Source organism: Mesoplodon bidens (assembly GCF_964165515.1).
Source record: "Mesoplodon bidens genome assembly, chromosome: 20".
In the NCBI taxonomy this organism is placed as follows: Eukaryota; Metazoa; Chordata; class Mammalia; order Artiodactyla; family Ziphiidae; genus Mesoplodon; species Mesoplodon bidens.
The window spans coordinates 11,190,825-11,217,053 of NC_138181.1; the positions used below are offsets into that span (position 1 = coordinate 11,190,825).

Consider the following 26,229-nt stretch of genomic DNA (forward strand, 5'->3'; position numbering starts at 1 on the left):
AAGACATCTGTCAGTGCCAGGAGCTGAAGGTGGGGTGAGAGGGAATTCTGAGGTGATGACATTGTTCTATGTTTTATTGAGGTTGTAGTAAGTGTACGTATTTGTTAAACTCATAGAATTACATAAACTAAAGAGATTAATTTTACTACATGTAAATTGTATCTCAGTTCTTAAAAGCTTCATTCTTAGTGTCAAAAGAAAAGAAGCAAAAGGAGGAGAAGTATAAAGATGAGGAAGAGAACAACCATCACCATCTACCATGGAGGCTAGAATGGAAGGCCCCAAAATATAGGGATTTCAGAAAAATAAAAGGGATAGAATGGGGAAGAGTCAATCATTACAGAGATAATGACTGAGAATCTTCCAGAACTGAAGAAAGACATGATAATTGAAGATTATTGTGAATTCAGAGCTGGAAAAATAAAAACAAACTCATATCAGAACAAGTAATAATTCAGTAACATAATACCTTGGACAAAAGAAAACTTGAGAAGCTAACTTAGAAAACAAGTGCAGCAAGTATGAAGGTAAAAATGAATTAATTAATCTGACAGCAGACATCTCAACAACAGTAAATGCCAGAATTCAATGGCATCATAAAAGGGCTGACAGAAATAACTGTCCACCTAAAATTCTATACCCATATAGAATTTCAAGAGTGAAAGTGAAATAAAACCATTTCCAGGCATATAAGGCAAACAGATGATTACACATAGACCATCACTGTAACAACTACCAAAGCAGGTACTTCTTCAAGATTGAACCTAGAATGAAAAAAGCAGGATTCCAAAAAGAATGGTGATAATTATGGCACTGGAATACAAACCATGTGACAAAATTTCATAATATATACACACACATATTCAAAAATGACTGTACGTAAACACTGGTGAATATAAGGTGTATAGTTTAACTGATAATATTGTACCAATACCAATTCTCTGGCTGTGAAAATGCACTATGTTAAGGTAAGATGTTATTACTGAGAAAACCTAAGTGATGAGTACAATGGAATTCTGTGCTATTTTGCAACTTTTTATATTTCTTAAATTATTTCAAAACTAAGTTTAAAAAAAGGGAATCACAGGGCTTCCCTGGTGGCGCAGTGGTTGAGAGTCCGCCTGCCGATGCAGGGGACGTGGGTTCGTGCCCTGGTCCGGGAGGATCCCACATGCCGCGGAGCGGCTGGGCCCGTGAGCCATGGCCACTGGGCCTGCGCGTCTGGAGCCTGTGCTCCACAACGGGAGAGGCCACAGCAGTAGGAGGCCCGCGTACCACAAAAAAAAAAAAAAAAAAAAAAAAAGAGAATCATAAAGAATCTGGGAAATATATCAGGAAATCCTAATAAGTATTAACTAAATATAATAATGATAAGAAGACAATAACACAAAACTTATTTGGAGGGAACTGAAAAGCCAAATGACAAACAGATTGAAAAAGATAGGTTAGTGTTAAAGGGCTAAGATCCTTGTGTTATTCAGAAGATTATATACAAAGATTAAATTAAGATATTATACAACATTAGCTACAAATGCTAAAAGTTAACAAAAATCATTAAAACAATAAAAACAGAATATAGGGCTTCCCTGGTGGCGCAGTGGTTGAGAGTCCGCCTGCCGATGCAGGGGACACGGGTTCGTGCCCCGGTCTGGGAAGATCCCACATGCCGCGGAGCAGCTGGGCCCGTGAGCCATGGCTGTTGAGCCTGTGCGTCCGGAGCCTGTGCTCCGCAACGGGAGAGGCCACAACAGTGAGAGGCCCATGTAACGCAAAAAAAAAAAAAAAAAAAAAAAAAAACAGAATATAAAAATGTACAAAATAGAAGAGAAAAAGAAATGAAGAAGAAAAAGCACAATCAAGAAAATGGATTTTGAGAAAAGGAAAAAATGCAAAAAAAAAAAAAGAAACAAAAAAGAGGATAGTAAGTAGGAAGAAAATAAGATGGTAAATTTCAATGTGAATATATGTCATAATATATTAAGTGTATAAATGTAACAAACTCCACTACTGCATTTCATATAAAGGCTGTTTATAATATACCAACTAAAATCAAAGAAAGGTTGAAAATAAGGGATGAAAAATAGTAATAGGTAAGTCTAACTTTCAAAGAGCAAGTTGATATATAGCAATATAAGAATGAGAATAGAATTTAAGATACAATTATTAATGATAAAAAGAAAATACACCAAGAAGATATAACTATGTTGAACATTATGCATTTCGTCACTGCCTCAGAGTATATAAAGCAGAAGTCTCAACAATCAAAGAGAAAGCCATGACATATTAGAAAACCTTAGTTTGCCTCTCATAGAGAATGAATTATCAAGTAGAGAAAAAATTTAAAAACCCAGTAAGTATAAAGATGATTTGAAACAGCACAATTAAAAATTTTTTTCTAAAAACAAAGAAAAAAACATACTGTATCACATTAATCGAAGTATGCGTATCAAGCATACATTTTTACAAAAAAAAGACTTCCTTTGTGGTTCCAACATTTAAGAGTCTAAATCAGAGACAAAGCTTTCCCAATAAGGTAATAAAATTGGAAAATAACTTTTACAGCAACAAAAATAAATCATATAACTGAAAACTAAAGACCATGATTTGTTCATGATTTAAATAAGAAATCGTGCTGGAAGTTTCTAATTTTTTAAACTGAATATCAGCTGTATCTTAAAAACTGGAGAATGTAGATGAAATGATATATAAGGGAGAAAGTTTTTACTTTAAAAGCGTATTAGGAAAATAAGAAAAATTGAAAATTAATAAACAAAGCATTAGACTCCACAAAGGTAGAATTAACAAACACATAGCAAAGGTGAAGAGAGTAGCAAAGAGGAACAGAGCATAAGTTAAGGATAATAAACACAAGGAAATATAGGGATCTCAACAGAATGACAAATTATATTTTTAAATTACTAATAAAATAGAAAAATCTCTGAGAAGACTGCTCATAAAAAAGAAAAAGGGAAAACAAACTTAGAATTAGAAGAGTATACATATGCATAAAGTATAAACATTTAAAATTATATATAATTCTAGATATGGCACAGGGATGTAGCCATGTGTAGTAAAAATATGTGATACACACCAGCTTTCAGTGCAGAGGTTGTTCTCCGCAGAAAGGGAGATGGGGATTGCAGCTGTATATACAGCGGTTTATTTCATAAGAGAAACAAAATATTCATGTTTATTTCCAGTGGTGGGCAAACGGTTGTTTGTCACCTTCTTCTGTCTTTGTTTTTGAACTATATTTTTAAATAAAAATATTTTATATACTAAATTATAAATTTGCCTTCTGAAGACTTTTCCCAGAGAATATTTTTAAAATTATTTCTTACATGAGGCAGCAATGCAAACTGAAATATTTCATTTGTGATATGGCTCATAAATCTGCATTCCAAATAAATACTTCTGGTACTTCTCCTGTAGGTGACACGGATCACTGGGCATTTTAAAGCAATAGATATGGATACATTTTAGTTCTTCCTCTCTCAATTACCAAGGCGATGACATTGGCAAGTCATTAAAACCACATTCCAAAATTTTTGCATCTATAAAATAAGGATATTCAAAACTATCTCAAATAATTAAATGAGATACTGATGTAGCATTCAAAATTCCTGTAAAATGTAAAGTATTATGGCTGCTCATAATATTTTCTTATATGTGACTAGATTTAAATGGTGCTAAAGTTTAACGTCAGAACACAAATTCAATTTACTCGCTACTTTGGGGTTCCTCTTTCTTGCTGAGCCACTTTTTCAAAGGCTTCCATGAAACAGCTACTACGGTTGCTACGACGAGAACAGGTGAAGCAATGTAGATACCCAAAAGCCACCACTTCTTCCCAGCCTTCTCAAAACCTCTTTCCTTGATTAAACCTAAAAATAAAAATACATTAAAAAATCAGAGTAAAAAAATTAAGCTGTCTACTTTCACTTTCAAGTTACAGCAAACTAATTACAATGTTCTTAATTTTTATTGTTATTCAAGGAACATGGAAAATAATAATAGAATCATAATACTTGAGACTATCTCTATAAACTCTCATTCTAAAAGAATAGAAACTAAGTTCCAGAAAGTTCCAATGTATTCTACATTATACAGCAGCTACAGCAAAATCCCACTATAAGTGGGACCCCAAAACTTCAATGATATATAATCTGTTTGTAAGGTTATCCAACAAACTTGCATTGTTACAAGGTGCATTATCACAGAATTCCACTATATCTGTGCATATCCTGTTTTTATTTATTAGACTGTTGGCTCTTTTACATTTAGGGATCTGTTTTTACATACAGAGTCACTGCAGTGCTACTAAAACGTCACTGCCATAAAAAATAGGAGACTTGATTCCTAATCCTAATTCTGCCGCTAGTTAGCACTGGGTATTCTTTAAATTCCATGAGGAGTGGGACTTTGTTTTGTTTACTGTACATGCCTAGTGCCATATGATGAGCACCTGGTATATATTAGGAATTCAATAAATATTTGCTGAATCAATGAATGAATGACGAAAACTAAAGTCATGGTGAACAAACAGAATATTGTTTTAGCCCCTTCTGTCATCTCTTTAGCAGCAATTAATGGATTTTTATCATTTAAACTATAAATGCCAGACTAAAAACTTATCTTCTATTTCCTTTATTTCTTCTATAACAGACACATATTAACAGTGCTGGACACAGGGTGTGTTGCTTATATAGAGCTGAGACCACAGGATCAGGCATAAAAGGGGGAAAAGGTTGAAAGACAGTTTAAAGGAGAAAGTCAGACATAAGTAAATAAAAATTTTAAAAGATACCCTCAACTTCAATCATATTCAAAATTAATATTAGGACAAAAAGCAAGATTAAGAAAGCACATTTGGTGTCTATTTCTTGAGGCAGCCTATTTACCTTTTAATTACAAATACTGATTTCTTTCAAAGTGGCAAAAATCGAACTTTGTGAAGGTAAGCAATTTGAGAATTTTATTAACTGGATACAAGAAGAGATAGATACTTGCCCTGTCCCCCAGGCAATCTGGAAGATATTCTGGAGCGCGCTTGGCAATCTGGAGGGCTGTAGCCACTAGAACAGTTGCATGTCATCTCAGAAGTGCACACCTAGAATCATTTTTTTAATTCAAATGGTCATTTAAAAATATGTTCTCATAGAAAACAAAATTATCAGATGGATCATCAAGCTTACTTTTGTATTTTCATCTAGTGTAATTTTATTTGATTTATTTAGAGAGAGAATTCTACAAATTGAATGCTTGGTTTTTTAGCCTAAAGTGCACACACACACACACACACACTAAAAAGCAGCTGTAAAGTGAGGCTCACAATATTTGCACCTGGAAAATTTAACACCTTCAAATGTTCACCTGAAAATTTAGTGTGCAATTTCAGAAACACCTACATAAATTCTAATGAAAATGAGACCATTCCAGTGGTGTGTTAGAGCCAGCCAGTATCAGCTCCCAGGGCTGAGTGTGTAACATCTCTTCCCATCTCCAAGTTCTGTGACATCATGGGGTAGTTTGAAGTATTTGTACTTACAAATGAGGATTTTACCCTTCCTCACACTAGTTGGTAAACATTTACTAGCATAATACTGCCCTTGACCAGGATCAGGTTTGTTTAATTTGTTAGCTTTTGTTTGTTTGATTTTTAAGCAAAGGTTTTTTTGTATTCCAAGAGGTCATCAGATAATTAATTTCTGTAATTAATTAATTAATAATAGCAAACAACTTTATGGTGCTTACTATGTGTGAGTCTCTATTCTGAGCACTTTATATAGATTCACTCATCAAATCCTCACAGTAGCCCTACAAGGTTGGGACTATTATTATTCCTACTTTACAGATGAATAAACTGAGGCATAGATATTTAACTTACCAAAGGTCACATGGCTAGTAAGTGATGGAGACAGGATTTAAACTGAAGCTATCTGGTTTCACAGTCTCTGCCCTTGACCACTATGCTATGCTACTTCTCAAAATAATATAAAACATCTCTCAATTTCTAAGATCTCAGTTTAAGAACATGAATCTAATTTCTTTACTCCATGGCTTAAATGTACAGGAAAAAAGTATTCTGTTTGGGGTATCCATTGCCTTAGCTCTATCACAGCACATCACCTTCATGTTGTTGTGTGTGTATGTGTATGCCTACTGTGAAATACCTCACAGAAGTATTTCGTCCTTCTCAGGAGACACCATGTTGTCACTTTGTCATAATACTGTGTTGTTACTTTTGGATCACTTGGTTAAGGTGCTGTCTTCCAAGTTTTTTCCACTGTAAGTTACCATGCCTCCATTTGTAATTAATAAGCAATTTGTGAGGAGATACTTGTGAGATTATGAAAGTATCTGGGTCCTTGTAAAACTTTCACCCACTAGTTTTAGCATCCATTGATAATTATTTAACTCCATTATTCCTTCTATATTGTTTATACTATAAAAAAGAGTTTTCCCATATCTCCATTTATCTATTCAGTTACTGTTATTGGTAAACATATTACTGATATAGTCAAAGGAGCTTTGACAAGGGTGCCAAGACCACTCAATGGGGAAAGGAGAATCACTTCAGCAAATGGTGCTCGGAAAACTAGATACCCAATGCAAAAGAATGAAGTTGGGCCCTTATCTCACACCATATATGAAGATTAACTCAAAATGGATTAAATACCTAAATGAAAGACCTAAGACTATAAAACTCCAAGAAGAAAACATAGGGGGAAAGCTTCGTAACATTGGACTTCACAATGATATCTTGGATATGACACTAAAAGCACAAGCAACAAAAGTAAAAATAGACAAATGGCTATACAACGAACTTAAAAACGTTTGTGCATCAAAGGAAACAATCAATATAGTGAAAAGGCAACCTATAGAACAGAAAACTTGCAAACCATATATCTGATAAACGGTTAATATCCAGAATATACAACGAAATCCTACAAGTCAACAAAAAAAATCAAATAACCTAACTTTAAAATGGGCAAAGGACTTGAGTAGATATTTCTCCAAAGATGATATACAAATGGCCACCAAGAATATGAACCGATGCTCAACACCATTAATCATAAGAGAAATGCAAATGAAAATCACAGCAATAGAAACAACTTTGCCTAAATATGCTATAAATGCCAGAATACATTATTATTGTGTTTACTGTAAAAAGTCCATTGTCTTCTTAAAAGTTTAAATGAAATACACTATTTTATATTTATCCACATCTTTTTCATTTCCAGCACTCTTCATTGCTTTGTGTAGATCCACATTTCCATATGACATTTTTTTCCTTCCATCTGAATATAGTTTAATATTTCCTTTAGTGCATATCTTCTAGCAACAAGTTCTCTCATATGTTTATATCTGAAACAATTCTTTTATATCCTTAATTTCTGAAATATTTTCATTGGATATAGAACACTAAATGAGTTTTTTTCTCACACTTAAATGACGTCTTTTAATTTTTTCTGTCTTACATATTTTCTGATAAGAAGCCTGGAGTCATTCTTACCATTGTTCCTCCAGATGCAATGTATCTTTCTCCTCCGACTACATTTAAAATATTCCTTTTATTAGGGAAAGCAAGTACAGCAAAATGTTAATCACTGGTAAATCTAAGTGAAGGGTATGTGGATGTTCATTGTAATAGTCTTCAGTGTTTCTGTAGCTTTGAAATTATTAGGGGAAAAAACGGGGACAAAAGAACATCATATTTTGCTTTCATGTTTGTTTCGGAATGAATAGGATTGACTGAACACCAATAGTTTATCTTTTTATAACTAAAGCAACCACCTCTTTTATTAATTGGATGCTACCTGTTTCAATCAACCTTGGTTGAGTAGAAATCATAGTATAGATATGGATTTTAGGCCTCAAATCTCTGCTCTTGGTCCTTGGTATATTTTTTATTGTCATTTATTATTGTGACAAGCCAAAGTTGAGCATTTGTTCTTGTGTTCAATATTGTTTGTGGGCATTTGAGACTACCTTTATGAATACATTGGTGTAGACTTAATCACTCAATGTCCCTTTTTAATGTAATACTCTAACCATCACACACATAGCTATTTCAGTAAACCTCTTTATCTGAGAAATATGGTTAAGTGGTTATGGTCTTAAGATAATAGTAATGAACATCTGCTATTTTTTTCTTCCCAGAATCTACACTATTCAGCTGGTAACAGTACCTGAAATTTTCTTGGGGGAAATGAATCCTTTATAAATCGGCAGTGTGGTTACTGCGGGACGTGACCCTGCCCAGCTTCCATGCATCACACTTTCCATGCCCAGAGGTTGGTGCATGAACCAGATCAGGCCAATTAGTCAATGTATTGGAACCCTTTAGAAAGAGAAGCTATTTGTCTCAGAGTTACTGCTGGTAGGATTTAAACTTAGAGCTGCTGAATGCCACTTTTATTACCACATGTGTGGAGAGTTCGCATGAAAGTGAATCCTAGAGGGAAGGGAGCCAAATTGGGGGATGGAGGGAGGGAGAATCCTGACAGCATCATCTGAGTCTTGGAATCTAGCCATGCTTGGGCTTTTCAGTTATGTGTATCAGTCAGTAATAATCCTTCTTCTTGATACATTATTAGTTCTTGATTATTATTTTCATTATTATATATCATTATTCATTCTTAATAAATAAAAGTTGTTCTTCAGCCTAAAAAAAAAACTACTCCCTTTATTGTTGATTTCAGTAATTTGATTATAAGGTGTCTTGGTATGTATCTGTGTTTTTCTGGCTTGAGATGTATTGAACTTCCTGGAACTTTGAGTTCATGCTTTGTCAAATTTTGAAAATTCCTTAAAATTTTTTCTAGCCTCCCCTCTTTCTCTTCTTCTGCAACACTAATTACACATATGCTGAACCATTTGACAGCATCTAATGGGTCACTGATTCTTTTTTTTTTCAGTCTTTTTTACGTTTTTTGCTTCAGTTTGAATAGTTTCTATTGCCTTATCTTTAAGTTCACTGACATTTTCTTCTGCTGTGTCAGTTGTGCTGTTAATACCACCCAAAGAATTTTTCATTTCAGTTATGGTGTTTTCCTATTTCTATAAATTCCATGTGCTTTTTATATCTCCCAGTTCTCTTCTTACCATGTTAATGTTTTATTTTAAATCCATGGGAATATTTGTAATAGCTTTTTAAAATTCCTGTCGACTAATTATATTATTTTTAACACTTCCGGGTCTATTTCTATTGACTAAATTTTTCTCCTGGTATGGGCCACATAATTCTCCTTCTTTGTATGTTTGTTACTTTCTAAAATGTTATGATGGATACTGTGAATATCATATTGTAGAATGTGCTGTTTTCCTTTAAAGGTTGCCATATTGGTGCTGGCAGGCAGTTAAGTTACTTGCAGAACAGCTTGATCAAGGCTTGTTTTTAAACTTTGATAGGGCAGATTTAGAATATCCTTTTCTCTAAGGCTAATTTAGTGCTACTAGTAAAGCATGACTCTTCTGGGATCTCTAGTGAATGTCCCAGGTTTTCAAACACACCCCTTCACTCTGACTGATTATAACTCAAATTAACTCCCAGCCTTCTGTAAACATTGATAATTGTTCAGCTTAACAGTTCTGTCATTCTTTCCCTGGTCTTGTGTGGTTTGATCTTCATCAATAGACCCATAAGGACCTCTATGCAAATTTCTGAACCTCTTCCTGCATATCAATGCTTCTTCCCTGGAACACTGCTTCACAGATTCCATCCACTTTCATCTCTCATAAAGCCAATCTCCTTCTCCTCAAGCTACTGAGCCTGCACTCAGTCCAGATCCCACCCAAGTCGCTGCAGTCCAAAACCTGACAATAGGAAGAGAGTCAGGGAAATCACATCTCTTTTGTTTCCCTTCTCTCAGGGAATAAAGCCCTATGCTGCCTATTGTCTAATATCTGAAAACTGTTGTTTCATACATTTCTTTCCAGCTTTCTACTTGTTTATGGCAAAACTGTGATTAAAGATCCATGTATTCTTCCATACTCCAAAAAATCCATGAACTTCTGAGAAAAGGGTAATTCTTTTAAAAACAGCAGATAGTAGCCTCACTGTTTCTCCACTGTGTCTCTCCTCATGTGAAAAAAAATACAGTGTGTACCCCTAGGGATCTAATTATGATCTTGAATATCATCCTCTTTTCAAAAGTACCAGAGCTTCTCAGAGCGATTGATTACATAAATAGGGCTGGATAACTCAAGAAGAATCTGAGACACATTGCATCAGAGGGCAAGGTTGACTTACAAGGTACCTAGGAAATAACCACTTATATTTTCAATTTTCCTTTAAGATCCAGTCAATATAATAAAGCAATAGAAAGAACTGAAAGTACAGCCACTAGAAATAAATGGGTAATTTTATTGCTATTTTCAAGAGATGACTGTCTACCAAAAAACCTCAAAAATTTTCTATAGTTTAGTAAGTTGCCTGAATAGAAATGAATATGCAAATATCATTAACTTTCTTACACAGTAAATGTAATGAGGAAAGATCCCTAATCACACCAGTAACAAAACTATGTGATATGTATAAATAATTTTAAGAAGGAAAATGCAACATCATGTGAAGAAAACATAAAACTATCCTGAAAATAAGAAAGAGTTGAATAAATAATCCAAAAATGGGATAATTAGAAAATCTGACATATCAATATAAATATTTGATTTTTACCAATAGTTATAAAATGCAAAAAATATTATACTGGTATGAGAATACATAGGTCAAGAAAATAAAACAGCCATTATACATACTTGACAAATGAATAATATACTTGGAACCACATCTTAGACACCAATGGGCAAAAGGCAGGAATAGATAATTTACTGATCAACACATGGTTATTAAACATATGAATATATGTTCAATCTCACTAACAGTCAAAGGAGACAATTAAAACCATAGTGAAGAACTTTCTCTTGTGTGTCAAGTAGGCAAATATCAAAAATAAAATAGTACTTAGACTTGAGAGGAAGAAATGAAAGAGGCATTCTCGTATGCCTGTTCCCATAAAATAAATTTATAAAACTTATTGGAAAGCATTTAAAAGTTTTAGGTTAATATCTTAAAGGGGATTACCCCCTTACACTCTATAATTCTAGTTTTGGGAATCTATCCTATAGAAATAGCAAGAATGCTTACAATTATTTATGTACAAGTTTGTTCATCAAAGCAAATTTTGATAATAATGAAGAATCAAATATCACATGACATTTAACATAACAGAATGGTTAAAATAAAGAAGTTACAGACATCTCTCAGTATCCAATGGGGATTGGTTCCAGGACCCCTGTAGATATCAAAGTTCTTTATATAAACTGCATAGTAGTTGGCCCTCCATATCTGCAGGTTCCACATCCATGGATATGGAGGGCCAACTGTAAATAATATTGTTTCTTATAACGGTTTTTAGGCAATATTTAAAGCATGGAAAAGTTCTTAAGAGAGAAATGCGTGGGATTAAAAAAGTAAACTATTTCCCTTTATATATAGTACCATGTCTGCTTTGTTGAATCAGTGACTCAATGAATAAATTTGCATACCCACACAAATAAACACATTTGATGAATGAATGAATAAGTGAATTTATACATATGTACACGTGTACATACATTGACAAAGAAACAAAGCTTGCAGGAGAAGAGTTAACTCTGTATTGTAAAAAAACTATGGTTAATTTTTTTCTTTCTACTTTAGATTTCTAAATTTTCAAAGTCTTCAATGATGAGTAAGTACTACTTATTTTACGGGGAAGAAAAGAATAAGCAATGTCCGTGAATTTGAAGGAGTGAGAACTTAGATTGTTAGCAGGTCAACAATTGCCCTGCTGGACAAATTTAGGCTCCAGATAAATTTTATTTGACATGCACAGAGTGTTCAAAGGAATATTTCTAGATCTCAAGCTCAAGAAGATTGGGGGTAAGGGAGAGAGATGAAGTAGAGGAGGTATTTGTTTACATTGCAAGTAAATTTATAAGTGTTTGGGCATTTTGGGAAAGAAATATGGCTTTAACAGATTTATATTAGAATTTTAAACATATATACCCTTCAACCAAGCAGTCACACTCCTGGTAATCTTCCCACAGAAATACAGGTGCCAGCATGCAATGACATATGCACAAAAAAATACTTATTAAACCTATATCTACTGACTCGGAAGAATTTAAGTAAAATATTGTTGAATGAAAAAGACATAGAAAAGTGCAATACCACCTATATCTATCTAATATCCATCCATAGACAGATATTCATTCAGCAAAGATTTGAGTTCCTACTATGTGCCAAGCAGAGCTCTGAGCTCTTGCTAATATCAAAGAATATATGTATATATATATTTCTGTACATGACTAAATGAGTCTAGAATTAAAAAAACAGTAACGAAACATGGTTTCGAAATATACATTTATACATTTATATGTATACATGTATACATTTATACATTTTCAAAATATATATTTTCAAAATATACATTTTGAAACATATATTTCAAAATATATGAAATATACAAACAGCTCATAAAACTGAATATTGAAAGTTTATAGCAATACAGTCATACAGCAGGAAAAAAAATATCAAGTAAGCAACCTAACCTTACACCTAAAGCAACTAGAGAAAGGAGAAGAAACAAAACCCAAAGTTAGTAGAAAGAAATAAATCATAAAGATCAGAGCAGAAATAAATGAAATCAGAACAAAGAGACAATAGAAAACATCTATGAAACTAAAAGCTGGTTCTTTGAAAAGATAAACGAAATTGATAAACCTTTAGCCAGACTCATCAAGGAAAAGTAAAAAAAAAAGGAGAGGTCTCAAATCAATAAAATTAGAAAAGAAAAAGAAGTTACAACTGACACCACAGAAATACAAAGGATCATAAGAGACTATACAGGCCAATAAAATGGAAAACCTAGAAGAAATGGACAAGACTGTACCAGGAAGAAATAGAAAATATAAACAGACCAATCACAAGTTCTAAAATTGAAACTGTAAGTAAAAAACTCCCAACAAATAGAAGTCCAGGACCAGATGGCTTCACAGGCAAATTCTACCAAACATTTAGAGATGAGTCAACCCCTATTCTCTGAAACTCTTCCAGAAAACCGCAGAGGAAGGAAGACTCCCAAACTCATTCTGTGAGGGCACCATCACCCCAATACCAAAACCAGACAAAGATATCACATAAAAAGAAAATTACAGGCCAATATCACTGATGAACATGGATGCAAAAATCCTCAATAAAATACTAGTAAATCGAATCCAACAAAACATTCAAAGAATCATATACCATGATCAAGTGGGATATATCCCAGGGATGCAAGGATTTTTCAGTATCCACAAATCAATCAGTGTGATACACCACATTAGCAAATTGAAGAATAGAAACTATATGATTATCTCAATAGATCCAGAAAAAGCCTTTGACAAAATTCAACACCCATTTATGATAAAAACTCTTCAGGATGTGGGCATAGAGGGAATATACCTGAACATAATAAAGGCAATATATGACAAGCCCACAGCTAACATCATACTCAACGGTGAAAAGCTGAAAGCATTTCCTCTAAGATCAGGAATAAGACAAGGATGTCCACTCTCACCACTATTATTCAACATAGTTTTGGAAGTCCTAACCATAGCAATCAGAGAAGAAAATGAAATAAAAGGAATACAAATTGGAAGAGAAGAAGTAAAACTGTCATTATTTGCAGATGATATGGTACCATACATAGAAAATCCTAAAGGTGCTACCAGAAAACTACTAGAGTTCATCAATGAATTCAGTAAAGCTGAAGGATATAAAATTAATACATAGAAATCTGTTGTATTTCTATACACTAACAACAAAAGACCAGAAAGAGAAAATAAGGAAACAATTCCATTAACCATCACATCAAAAAGATTAAAATACCTGGGAGTAAACCTACCTAAGGAGGCAAAAGACCTGTACTCCGAAAACTGTAAGATGCTGATGCACGATATCGAATATGACACAAACAGATGGAAAGATATACCATGTTCTTTGATTGTCAAAATGACTACACTACCCAAGGCGATCTACAGACTCAATGCAATCCCTATCAAAATACCAATGGCATGTTTTGAAGACCTAGAACAACAAAAAGAATCTTAAAATCTGTATGGAAACACAAAGACCCTAGAGAGCCAAAGCAACCTTGAAAAAGAAAAACAAAGCTGGAGGAATCAGGCTCCCTGACTTCCGACTATACTATAAAGCTACAGTCATCAAAACAGTACGGTACTGGCACAAAGACAGAATTATAGATCAATGGAACAGGACAGAAAGCCCAGAAATAAACCCATGCACCTATGGTCAATTAATTTGTGACAAAGGAGGCAAGACTATACAATAGAGGAAAAACAGTCGCTTCAATAAATGGTGCTGTGAAAACTGGACAGCTACATGTAAAAAAAAGAAATTAGAACATTCTTTAAAACCATACACAAAAATAAGCTCAAAATGGATTAGACCTAAATGTGAGAGAGGACACTGTAAAACTCTTAAAAGAAAACATATGTGGAACACTCTCTGACATAAATCAAAGCAATATCTTTTTCAATCTGCCTCCCAGAGTAATGGAAATAAAAACAAAAATAAACAAATGGGACCTAATTAAGCTCAAAAGCTTTTGCACAGCAAAGGACACCATAAACAAAACAAAAAGGCAACCCATAGAATGGGAGCAAATATTTGCCAATGATGTGACCAACAGGGGATTAGTCTCCAAAATTTACAAACAGCTTGTGCGACTTAATATCATCAAAAGAAAACAACCCAATCAAAACATGGGCAGAAAACCTAAATAGACATTTCTCCAAAGACAACATACAGATGGCCAAGAGGCACATGAAAAGAAGTTCAACATCGCTAATTATTAGAGAAATGCAAATCAAAACTACAAAGAGACATTACCTCAAACCAGGCAAAATAGCTATGATCAAAAAAATTCATAAATAATAAATGCTGCAGAGGGTGTGGAGAGAAGGGAACCCTCCTACACTGTTGGTGTCAATGTAAATTGGTGCAGCCACTATGGAGAACAGTATGGAGGTTCCTTAAAAAACTAAAAATAGAGCTACCATACGATCCTGCAATCTCACTCCTGGACATGTATCTGGAGAAAAACATGGTCCAAAAGGATACATGCACCCCAGTGTTCACTGCAGCACTATTTACAATAGCCAAGACATGGAAGCAATCTAAATGTCCATCAAAAGAGGAGTAGATAAAGAAGATGTGGTACATATATACAATGGAATATTACTCAGCCATTAAAAGGAATGAAATAATGCCATTTGCAGCAACATGGATGGACCTAGAGACTGTCATGCTGAGTGAAGTAAGTCAGACAGAGAAAGAGAAATATGATATTGCTTATATGCAGAATCTAAAAAGAAACGATACAAATAAACTTATTTATAAAACAGAAACACTCACAGACTTAAAAGATGAACTTATGGTTACTGGTGGGGAAGGGTGGGGGGGAAGGGATAGTTAGGCAGTTGGGGATTGACATGTACACACTGCTATATTTAAAATGGATAACCAACAAGGACCTACTGTATAGCACAGGGAACTCTGCTCAATATAATGTAACGACCTAAATGGGAAAATAATTTGAAAAAGAATAGATACATGTATATGTGTGACTGAATCACTTTGCTGTACATCTGAAACTAACACAACAGTGTTAATCAACTATATACAATTAAAAGTTTTAAAAAGAAAGAAAAAATACATGCAGCCCAATATTCACTGCAGCAATATTTACAATAGCAAAGACATGGAAGCAACCTAAATGTCCATCAACAGCGGAGTAGATAAAGAAGATGTGGTACACATATACAATGGAATATTCCTCAGCCATAATAAAGAATGAAATAATGCCATTTGCAGCAACATGGGTGGACCTAGGGATTATCATACTAAGTGAAGCAAGTCAGAGAGAGAAAGACAAATATCATATGATATTGCCTATGTGTGGAATCTGAAAAATGGTACAAATGAACTTATTTACAAAACAGAAAGAGTCACAGATGTAGAAAACAAACTTATGGTTACCAAAGGCAAAAGGGGGTGGGGGAGGGATAAATTAAGTGTTTGGGATTAACATATACACACTACTGTATATAAAATAGATAACTAATAAGGACCTACTGTATAGCACAGGGAACTCTACTCAGTATTCTATAATAACCTATATGGGAAAAAAATCTAAAAAATAACAGATATATGTATATGTATAACTGATCCACTTTGCTATACACCTGAAACTAACACGACATTGTAAATCAACTATACTCCAATTTAAAAAAACAAGAAAAAAATAAAATAGGTGTGTTCTACTGTCACTTGAGATCGACAATCCAACCTTCTATCCACTGCACTTTTTACTTTTTTGGTATGGGAAATAAATTGGCCTCATTGAGAAAAAAAAAATCTATTACAAAATGAGGGATAAAACCAATAGTTTTCCCTCACCCTATATATTCATAGACACACAAACTTTAGCTTAATTATCTTCCCGTAATGAACAGGTTAATGTATTTATTGGAATATTTAATACCTCTGAAAAGTGCCCAACTGTAATAATAAATTTGCTAGAGTCATCAGTAATTTAATTCTGTACATTGTCCTCTAAAACATATGGCTACAAATTTAGTAACCCAATTCAGCCCCACATTTTAAGTAGATACAACATGTCCTAGCACACAGTAGGAACCCAATAAACATTGAATAAATTAACGAATGATGCTGAAAAGAGAGGTGATTTGGGACAACACGAATCGTGCTTACTTACTCCATGTCCGTTGCACTTTAGTGAACAACTATATGATCTGTCTGCAAGTATCCTTGATTCTACACATTCACGATTTACACAAATCTAAAGAAAAACACATACAAAAATTTTTTTCTGAGAGGAGTCCAGTTATTGTAACATTACCATCAGTAATTTTCTAACATAAGACCACAGCCATTCAATGCAGTAATTTCCATTAACTACTGCTTTTGCTGTAACCCACAAATTTTTATATGTTGTATTTTCATTTAATTAAAAATATTTTTCAATTTCTCTTGAGATTTCTCCTTTGGCATAAGTGTTATTTAGAAATGTGCGGTGTAAGCTACAAATATTTGGGGATTTTTCCAATAAGTCTTATGTAAACTATGGACTTTGGGTGAGGATGATGTAATAGTGTAGGATTGTGGATAGTGTAGGTGTCTGCACTTCTGTGGGGTAAGTGGTTATGGGAACTCCCTGTACTTTCTGCAACTCTTGATGTGAACCTAAAACTTCTCTAAAAAATAAAGTCTATTTTTTAAAATAAATTTTAAAGAAATGGTTCAGGCTTTTGGTATTCGGTTCCCCATTTAAGGAGTCTGGAAGTTGACACTCCATCCTAACAACAAGTAAAAAGTTGAACAGACTGAAGAAGCAACAACTCTTTTAGGATCCATAAAAGAAGTGATTTGGGGGCAAACCACTGACCCCAAGTTGGACAGACAAGCGAACACAGGGAGTCACAGCTTACCAGAGAAAAGATTCACAAGCGGAAACCTCCTCAGGTACCCGTGCCAGCATCGGAAAGCCTGAACTGTAATTGATGTATTGCTGGAGGCTCAATACAGACACCCCTGAGAGTTAGGAACTCCAGGAGAGCCCCACAATTTTGTGAGATGTACATCCAGGAGCTCAGCCAGGTTCTCACAGTAAATATTAGAGAAAAAAATTTCTTGTATTCTGGCAGGAGGAGGGGAAAAGGAACCATTTTGAAGTAGCCAGAGCACACTGTTCTTAACAAGGCTTGCCCTCAGGAGAAGCTAGTTAACTAGAGCCTAATCTGGTGATGTTTTATCAGAGCCTAACTGATCTGGGGGAAGGGAAATACCCAATTTCAGTCAGCTTTAACCTTCCATGTATAGGAAGAGAAATACCCAACTCCAGCCCACTCCAGCCATCCTGTCCCATCTAAGGGAGGAGAAAAAACGTGAGAAACACTTGTGAAGTTCACAGTCCAGAGGCACAGGTTCACTGAAAGACTCAGACCTGTTCATAGGACTAAAGAACACTTCCCCTTCCCACAACACCTCACCACCACATTTCTAAAGGTCTATTTACAGCAGTTCTTTTATCTGGTTCATCATGTCCAGCTCTCAAGAAAACAGATAAGGTTATACTAAGAGCTAAAAAACACAATTGGAAAAACGGAGAAAGTATCAGATCCATACACGTCAGGGATACTGAAATTATCAGACCAGGAGTTTAAAACAACTATGATTAATATGCTAAGGGCTCTAATAGATGAAGTAGACATTATGCAAGAACAGATGGGAGATGGAAGCAGAGAGACAGCAATCCTAAGAAAAAATAAAAATAAATGCTGGGATGAAAAAAAACCCCACTGTAACAAAAATGAATAAATGCCTTTAATGGGCTTATTAGTACACTGGAAATAGCTGAGGGAAGAATCTCTGAGCTAGAGGATATATCAATAGAATCCTTGAAAATGAAAAAGCAAAAAGAACAAAGACAAAAAAATAACAGAATATCCAAGGACTGTGGGACAACTATAAAAGGTATAACATATATGTAATGGAAATGCCAGAAGAAAAAGAAAAAGGAACAGAAGAAATATTTGAAACAATAATGACTAAGGATTTCCCCAAAATTAATGTCAGACACCAAACCACAGTTCCAGGAATCTCAGAAAACAATAAGCAGGATAAATGCCAAACAAACTAACTAACTAACAAACCCCTACACTTAGGCATATTGTGTTCAAACAGAAAATCAAAGAATAAATCCTGAAAAAAGCAAAATTTTTTTAAAAAACCGTACCTATAGAGGAACAAAGATAAGAATTACATCTGACTTCTCCGCAGAAACCAGGCAGTCAGAAGAGTGGAGTAAAATATTTAAAGTATTGACAGAAAAAAATCCCCAACCTAGAATTCTATATACCACAAAATTATCCTTCAAAAGTGAAAGAGAGATAAAGACTTTTTCAGACACACAAAAATGGAGGGAATTTTTCGCTAAGAAAGCTGTCTTGCAAGACATGTTAAAAGAAGTTCTTAGGAGAGAAGGAAAATAATATAGGTCAGAAACTAATAGGATGTACAATAGCTTTACGTAAACTATTTTCTTTGTGTGATAAGCATGTGTCAATGTAGGTTGATCAATTGTAACAACTGTACCACACTGGTGGGCGATGTTAGTAACGGGGAAGACATGCCTGTGTGGGGCCAAGAGGGCATGTAGGAAATCCCTCTAACATCCTTTCGATTTTGTTGTGATCCTAAAATTGTTCTTTAAAAACAGTCCAGGGCTTCCCTGGTGGCGCAGTGGTTGAGAGTCTGCCTGCCAATGCAGGGGACACGGATTCATGCCCCGGTCCGGGAAGATCCCACACATGCCATGGAGCGGCTGGGCCCGTGAGCCATGGCCGCTGAGCCTGCGTGTCCGGAGCCTGTGCTCCGCAATGGGAGAGGCCACAGCAGTGAGAGGCCCGCGTACCGCAAAAAAAAAAAAAAAAAAAAAAACAGTCCAAAAAAATGATTCAGGGCAGGGAAATGGGAGAAACAAATGAAACAAGACTGACATAAAAAAAAATCATAATCAAAAAATCACTTTTAATTACAATAGCCTGAAATCTAACAAAACCATCCCTAAGAGCACAGTTTAAATAATATTCTGTATTACTGCACATATCGAAAGTTTGTATAGAAAGAAAATCAATTCAATAATCAGGAGTTTTCACTAAATATGCACTATTATTTGAGTTCCTAAGAAAGATATTAGAAGTTTTCATTAAAATATACTATAGATATCTAACATTCTATTATGGAATGTATTAAACATCCAAATATTAATTCTTTTAAGTATAAAGTATAATAATCAGAGGATTAAGGATACATTCCCAACTCCCTTATTTCTAGCAATATCAACTTCCCTAAGTTGCAGTTTTCTTAAATGAGTACAATAATACTTTTTCTAAACTATTTGAGATTTGTTTCAAGGTTAAAATGAAATAATATATGTGAAAATGATTTCCTTTCAAACATGAAATCACAACACTCTTCAGAGAAATGGCCTCACAAAACCCTTTCTAAACCCCAACACCCTAACCCTTTTAAGCCTTTAATGTGTTCAGTCTTCTCATTAGTTCTTGGCCTCCGTGGTGTGTCTAACAACTCCTTTTAGAACGTAGAGATTTTGAAGTAAATTTATTCCCTCTATGTTTTCTCCAGATTTGGTTGGTTGGTCTCATAGATAACAAATTATAATAACGATAAATAATAATAGCCAACCTATATTTAGCTCTTACTATGTGCTGGGCATTGTGCTAAGCACTTTATACTATTATCTCATTTAATCTTTGCAATAACTCCATAGAGTAAATGTTATTATTATCCCCACTTTACATACAGTTGTGGTATCTCAGACTGGTTAGGTAACTTGAAGAATGTCAGAAACTAAGAGGTGAAGACTGATTCTTAGCAGCCCCATCTAAGTTGTGCTCTTATCTACTGGGCCACAAAGAGACATATATTTACTAAGTGGGATTTCTTCTTTCTTCTCCAAGAAGAAAAGTGAATTTCCATGTTATGGAATATTTAACTACAAGTACAAGTATTCCCAAGATTTCTCTCTTCCCCACTCCAGCCCCAGAACACTTGGATTTTCCTTGCTCACACAACACTGAAATTCTAATGGGGATCAAACAACTCTCATTTCCCTCAGAGACCAATTGAAGCTTATTCATTTTCTCCTTAACCAAATATTTAAGTTTACAAAGCACTAGCAATTAACTGCAATATTTATTAAAGGAATTAATAAAACTAGATTTTTAAAAATAAATTTTAAGTCATTTACCCTCCCAGTATCACAAATAGAGCCATTTTTGACAATCATTGGATCTTCTCCACTCGTCGTTGTGTAGTGCATAGTTATACATACAGTATTTCGTACAAAAGCATAAATCACAGAAGCACCGTCTCGAAGGAAAGGAGTTTGAAAGGGGTAGGTGCAAATTAATCTGCCACATATAAGATTCCTGCAAACATAATAAATTATATTATTATGCATTAGGCATTTATTAGGAATGCATCAGATTGCTTTCTTTGACAAAAAAGTAAAAATAAACAATGGTTCTCCATTTATGGCAATATGTCTAAGGAAAATGTAACGCTTTAATGCTAACATTTAAAGTAAAAAGTAAAGCCATTGATACAGGCTTAATTAATAAGCCTGTAGCACAAGAAAGATGCCAAGGCTAGAGATTTTGATTTCAGATTTATTCCCATACACATGTGATACTTGAAACCACTGGAATGAATGACATATAGAGAGAAAAACTAAAAACAGAATCTTACAGAACACAAGAGAAGTATCTTTAATATTTGCATAGCATACCTCCATGCACAAAATTTATATCTGTTTCCTTCTCTACCACAGTTCCCAAACCTATCAGTTTGAGACTGTATTTCTTCATAGCAGGCAAATGGAGCATTTTTTGAACCTGTCAAAGTTAGAAATATATTTGGATTAAAACTTCCTTTTCTTCCATCTTCCTCAATTTCCTCATATATTTATGTTTCTTATGCTTTTTTCTCTATTATTATCATCTATTCAAAAGTGTCCTAGTGACGTTGTAAGAAAAGAGAAGTGATTAAAGTGAAAAGTAACGCTCATGGTTATTTCTCCTTTTACTTCATTTTCAGTCCTTTCCATCACAAAAGATATTTTGAGGATAGGGGAGAGCTATAGAAGTGTAAACCTCGAGAGGGCTCTGTGAAAGAAGACGAGAGAGGAAACTATACTTGTTCTCCTAGATTCTGAGTAGGAATTTATAAAAAGCCAGGTGTATAAAAAATTCTCATTAAAGAAACCTCGTATCTTCAGAAAGTCTGAAGTGAAGGGACCAAAATTGACAAACTATAAATTTACCTATTTTTCCTTCATTACTATATTAGCTTTTTTATCATTGTGTAAAAAATTACCAATATATTGGCACCTTGAAACAACACTCACGTCACAGTTTCTGTAAGTCAAGAGCCTGGCAAAGCACAAGCAGGTTTTCGGTTCAGGGTCTCACTAGGCTGAAATAAAGTTCTTGGCTGGGGTTACAGTCTCATTTGAGGCTGGAGTCCTCTCCAATCTCACTGGTCATTGGAAGAATTCATGTTTTTGCACCCATTGCTCCATTGTCTTACTATCTGCCAGGGGTTGCTCTTGGCCCCTCAGGTCCTAGTCACATGGCCCTCTCACAACAATGGCAGCTTATTTCTGCCAAGCCAGCAAGAGAATCTTCTGACATCTTCCATCTTCTAAAGGCTCATATTATTAGGTGAGGCCCCACTCAGAATGATCTCCCTTTTGATTAATTCAAAGTTGACTAATTATGGACCTTAATTACATCTTTAAAATTCCTTCATATTTACTATATAATCTAATCATAGGAATGATATTCCATCATATATTCACTGGTTCTCCCCCAACTCAGAGAGGGGATTATCCAAGAAATGTACACCAGAAGAATATTGGGGGCCATCTTAGAATTCCACCTAGCACAGTTACCTTCTCCAAAATGAATCTTGCTAAGTCTAACTGCCCATCTACAAAATATAAAAGTAGGTAATGATATCTATCTCAGTGGATTGTTATGAAACTTAATTAAGATGATGTTTATTTAGTCACTCTTTTTTTAATTAATTTATTAATTAATTTATTTTTGGTTGCGTTGGATCTTCGCTGCTGTGCACGGGCTTCCTCTAGTAGCAGCGAGCTGGGGCTACTCTTCACTGCGGTGCACGGGCTTCTCGTTGCGGTAGCTTCTCTTGTTGCAGAGCACGGGCTCTAGGCTCACAGGCTCTAGAGCGCAAGCTCAGTAATTGTGGCGCATGGGCTTAGTTGCTGAACAGCATGTGGGATCTTCCCGGACCAGGGCTTGAACCTGTGCCCCCTGCATTGGCAGGCGGATTTTCAACCACTGCGCCACCAGGGAAGTCCCATATTTAGTTACTCTTAATTCCCATCTAATCCTTCTCCATTTTCTTTTGAGATTAAGAAGGTTTCTCCTATTTACCAGCTCTTTCTATGATTTACATTTTCCCCACTATTCCCTTTAATTTTTTACCTTCTCCTAATTCTATCTCTTTCCACCATTTTTAAACATTGGTCCATCAAAGGTGCTTGTATACATACCGTGAGGACAGGTAATGGTATTTCTGAATATTCACACTGTTTATTAGCTCAGTTGTGAATCTGAGAATACCAGGTTAGGAATGCTCCTCAACCAGGCCAATTTTTACTCATTCAAATAGTGCTTCTAAAGGTACCAATGAGTCCTGTATTTAATTTCTCCCTTGAAATACCCTCTCTAATTAGTGTTAGGGACTTTCTCTCAGCATTTTTCACAGAATTAGAACAAAACATTTTACAATTTGTATGGAAACAGGAAAGACCCTGAATGGCCAAAGCAATCTTGAGAAAGAAAAACAAAGCTGGAGGAATCAGGCTCCCTGACTTCAGACTATACTACAAAGCTACAGTCATCAAAACAGTGTGGTACTGGTATAAGAACAGATATATAGATCAATAGAACAGGATACAAAGTCCAGAAATAAATCCACACACTTATGCTCACCTAATCTACAACAAATGAGGCAAGAATATACAATGGAGAAAAGACAGTCTCTTCAATAAGTGGTGCTGGGAAAGCTGGACAGCTACATGTAAAAGAATAAAATTAGAACACACCCGAACACCATACACCAAAATAAACTCAAAATGGATTAAAGACCTAAATGTAAGGCTGGATACTATAAAACTTTTGAGAAAAACATAAGGAGAACACTCTCTGACATAAATCGCAGCAAGATCTTTTTCAATCCACCTCCTAGAGTAATGGAAATAAAAACAAAAATAAACAAATGGGACCTAATTAAACTTAAAAGCTTTTGCACAGCAAAGGAAATAGTAAACAAAAGTAAAAGACAACCCTCAGAATGGGAGAAAATATTTGCAAATGAAGCTACCAACAAGGGATTAATCTCTAAAATATACAAACAGCTCAGGCAGCTCAATATCAGAAAAAAAAAACCCAGTCAGAAAATGGGTGGAAGATCTAAATAGACATTTCTCCAAAGAAGACATACAGATGGTTAAAAAGCACATGAAAAGATGCTCAATATCAGTAATTATTATAGATATACAAATCAAAACTACAATGAGGTATCACCACACACAGGTCAAAATGGCCATCATAAAAAATCTACAAACAATAAGTGCTGGAGAGGGTTTGGAGAAAAGGGAACCCTCCTATACTGTTGGTGGGAATGAAAACTGGTACAGCCACTATGGAGAACAGTATGGAGGTTCCTTAAAAAACTGAAAATAGAGCTACCATATGATCCAGCAATACTAATTCTGGGCATATATCTGGAGAAAACCATAATTCAAAAAGATACATGCACCCCAATGTTCACTGCAGCATACTATTCACAATAGCAATGACATGGAAGCAACTTAAATGTCCATCAACAGAGGAATGGATAAAGAAGATGTGGTACATATATACAATGGAATATTACTCAGCCATAAAAGAGAACAAAATAATGTCATTTCTAGCAACAAAGATGGACCTAGAGATTGTCATACTGAGTGAAGTGGGTCAGACACAGAAAGACAAATGTCATATGATATCACTTATATATGGAATCTAAGAAGAGGTTACAAGTAAATTTAACTACAAAACAGCAATAGAGTTACAGATGTAGAAAATAAACTTATGGTTTCCAGGGGGTAAGGGGCAGGGGAGGGATAAACTGGAAGATTGAGATAGACATATACACATGACTATATATAAAGTAGATAACTAATAAGGACCTACTGAATAGCACAAGGAACTCTACTCCATACTCTGTAATAGCACATATGGGAAAAGAATCTAAAAAAGAGTAGATATACATATACGTATAACAGATTCACTCTGCAGTACATGTGAAACTAACAGAACGCTTTAAATCAACTACACTCCAACAAAAATTTTTGAAAAGTTTAAATAAATAAATAAAAATTAAATCAAAACCTCAGAGAAAAACAGGAAAATATGTGGATGACTTTCGAGTAGGCAAATACTTCTTAGAAAAACTATAGAAAAAATTTTATGAACTAAACTTCTTCAAAATTAAAGTTTTCTTACCAAAAATCACATTAAAAATGTACATGGGAAACTGCATATTGGGAAAAAAATACAATACTTAGATCTTAAAATGCATTTGAATATAGAATGTATAAATTACACATATAAATAATGAAAAGGCAAAAACCAAATTAAAAATGGGCAAAGATGTGAACGAACACTACAAACGGAAAATACATATATTCCATATATCATATATGTAGTCAATAAGCACCAAATAATGTGCTCAACATCTTTGATATCAATCATGATAGAAATGCAAATTAAAGCCAGAATCAACTACTATTTTACAACCAATACAATGACTAAAATTAAAAAGATTCACAACATCAAATGTCACCAAGAACATGGAGCAACTGAGGTTCTCATGTTGCTGGTAGAGATAAGAAGTAGTATAATGACTTTAGAAAACAGTGAGCAGGTTTCTCATAAAATTAAGCATACAGCTACTCTTAAAACAGCAGTTCCACTCCAAAATCTTTATTCAGGAGAAACAAAAACATATATTTACAAAAAGACTTATATATGAAGCCTCATAACACCTCTATTCATAATAGAAAAAAAAAACTAGAAACAATCCAAATGTCCATAAATATGAGAATGTAAAAACTATCTGTAGAATACTCATATGATGAAATACTTCATTTATATGAAGTTCAAGAACAGGTAAAATTAACATATGATAATAGGAAAGATAACCCTTATTGCCTTAAAGGAACTGACTGAAAAGAGATAGAAAGGAACTTACTGAGCTGATGAAAATCTTCTACTCTTTAATTGAAGTGAGGATTACATCAAAATATACACTTCAGATCTATGAAGTTCACTTCATATAATTATACCCCAATTTTTAAAAGTTCATGGTCAATGCTGCTAGTAGGAATATGATATCTGAAAGGTAAATCCATATCCATATTATGTCTCTATTCCAATGAGAGGAAATTGCTGCCCTTTATACATTGGGAGAGATCTAATGTCATCAAGTTGGCACAGTGG

At 34.5% G+C, this 26,229-nt stretch overlaps 1 protein-coding gene across 2 annotated transcripts in view; it reads right to left on the reverse strand.

Annotated features, from left to right (window-relative positions):
• Window positions 1-26,229, reverse strand: part of ADAM32 (ADAM metallopeptidase domain 32) — a 177,831-nt gene that overhangs the window by 24,041 nt on the left and 127,561 nt on the right. The window contains exons 15-19 of one of the 2 annotated variants that reach the window (XM_081220688.1): window positions 21,444-21,549; window positions 20,904-21,084; window positions 16,827-16,910; window positions 5,011-5,110; window positions 3,831-3,884 (exon numbers count right to left, since the gene is read on the reverse strand). In XM_081220688.1, coding sequence (XP_081076814.1) covers window positions 3,831-3,884; window positions 5,011-5,110; window positions 16,827-16,910; window positions 20,904-21,084; window positions 21,444-21,549 — 525 coding nt within the window. The remainder of the gene's footprint in view (window positions 1-3,830; window positions 3,885-5,010; window positions 5,111-16,826; window positions 16,911-20,903; window positions 21,085-21,443; window positions 21,550-26,229) is intronic. The other variant, XR_014014083.1, reaches the window with a different exon arrangement.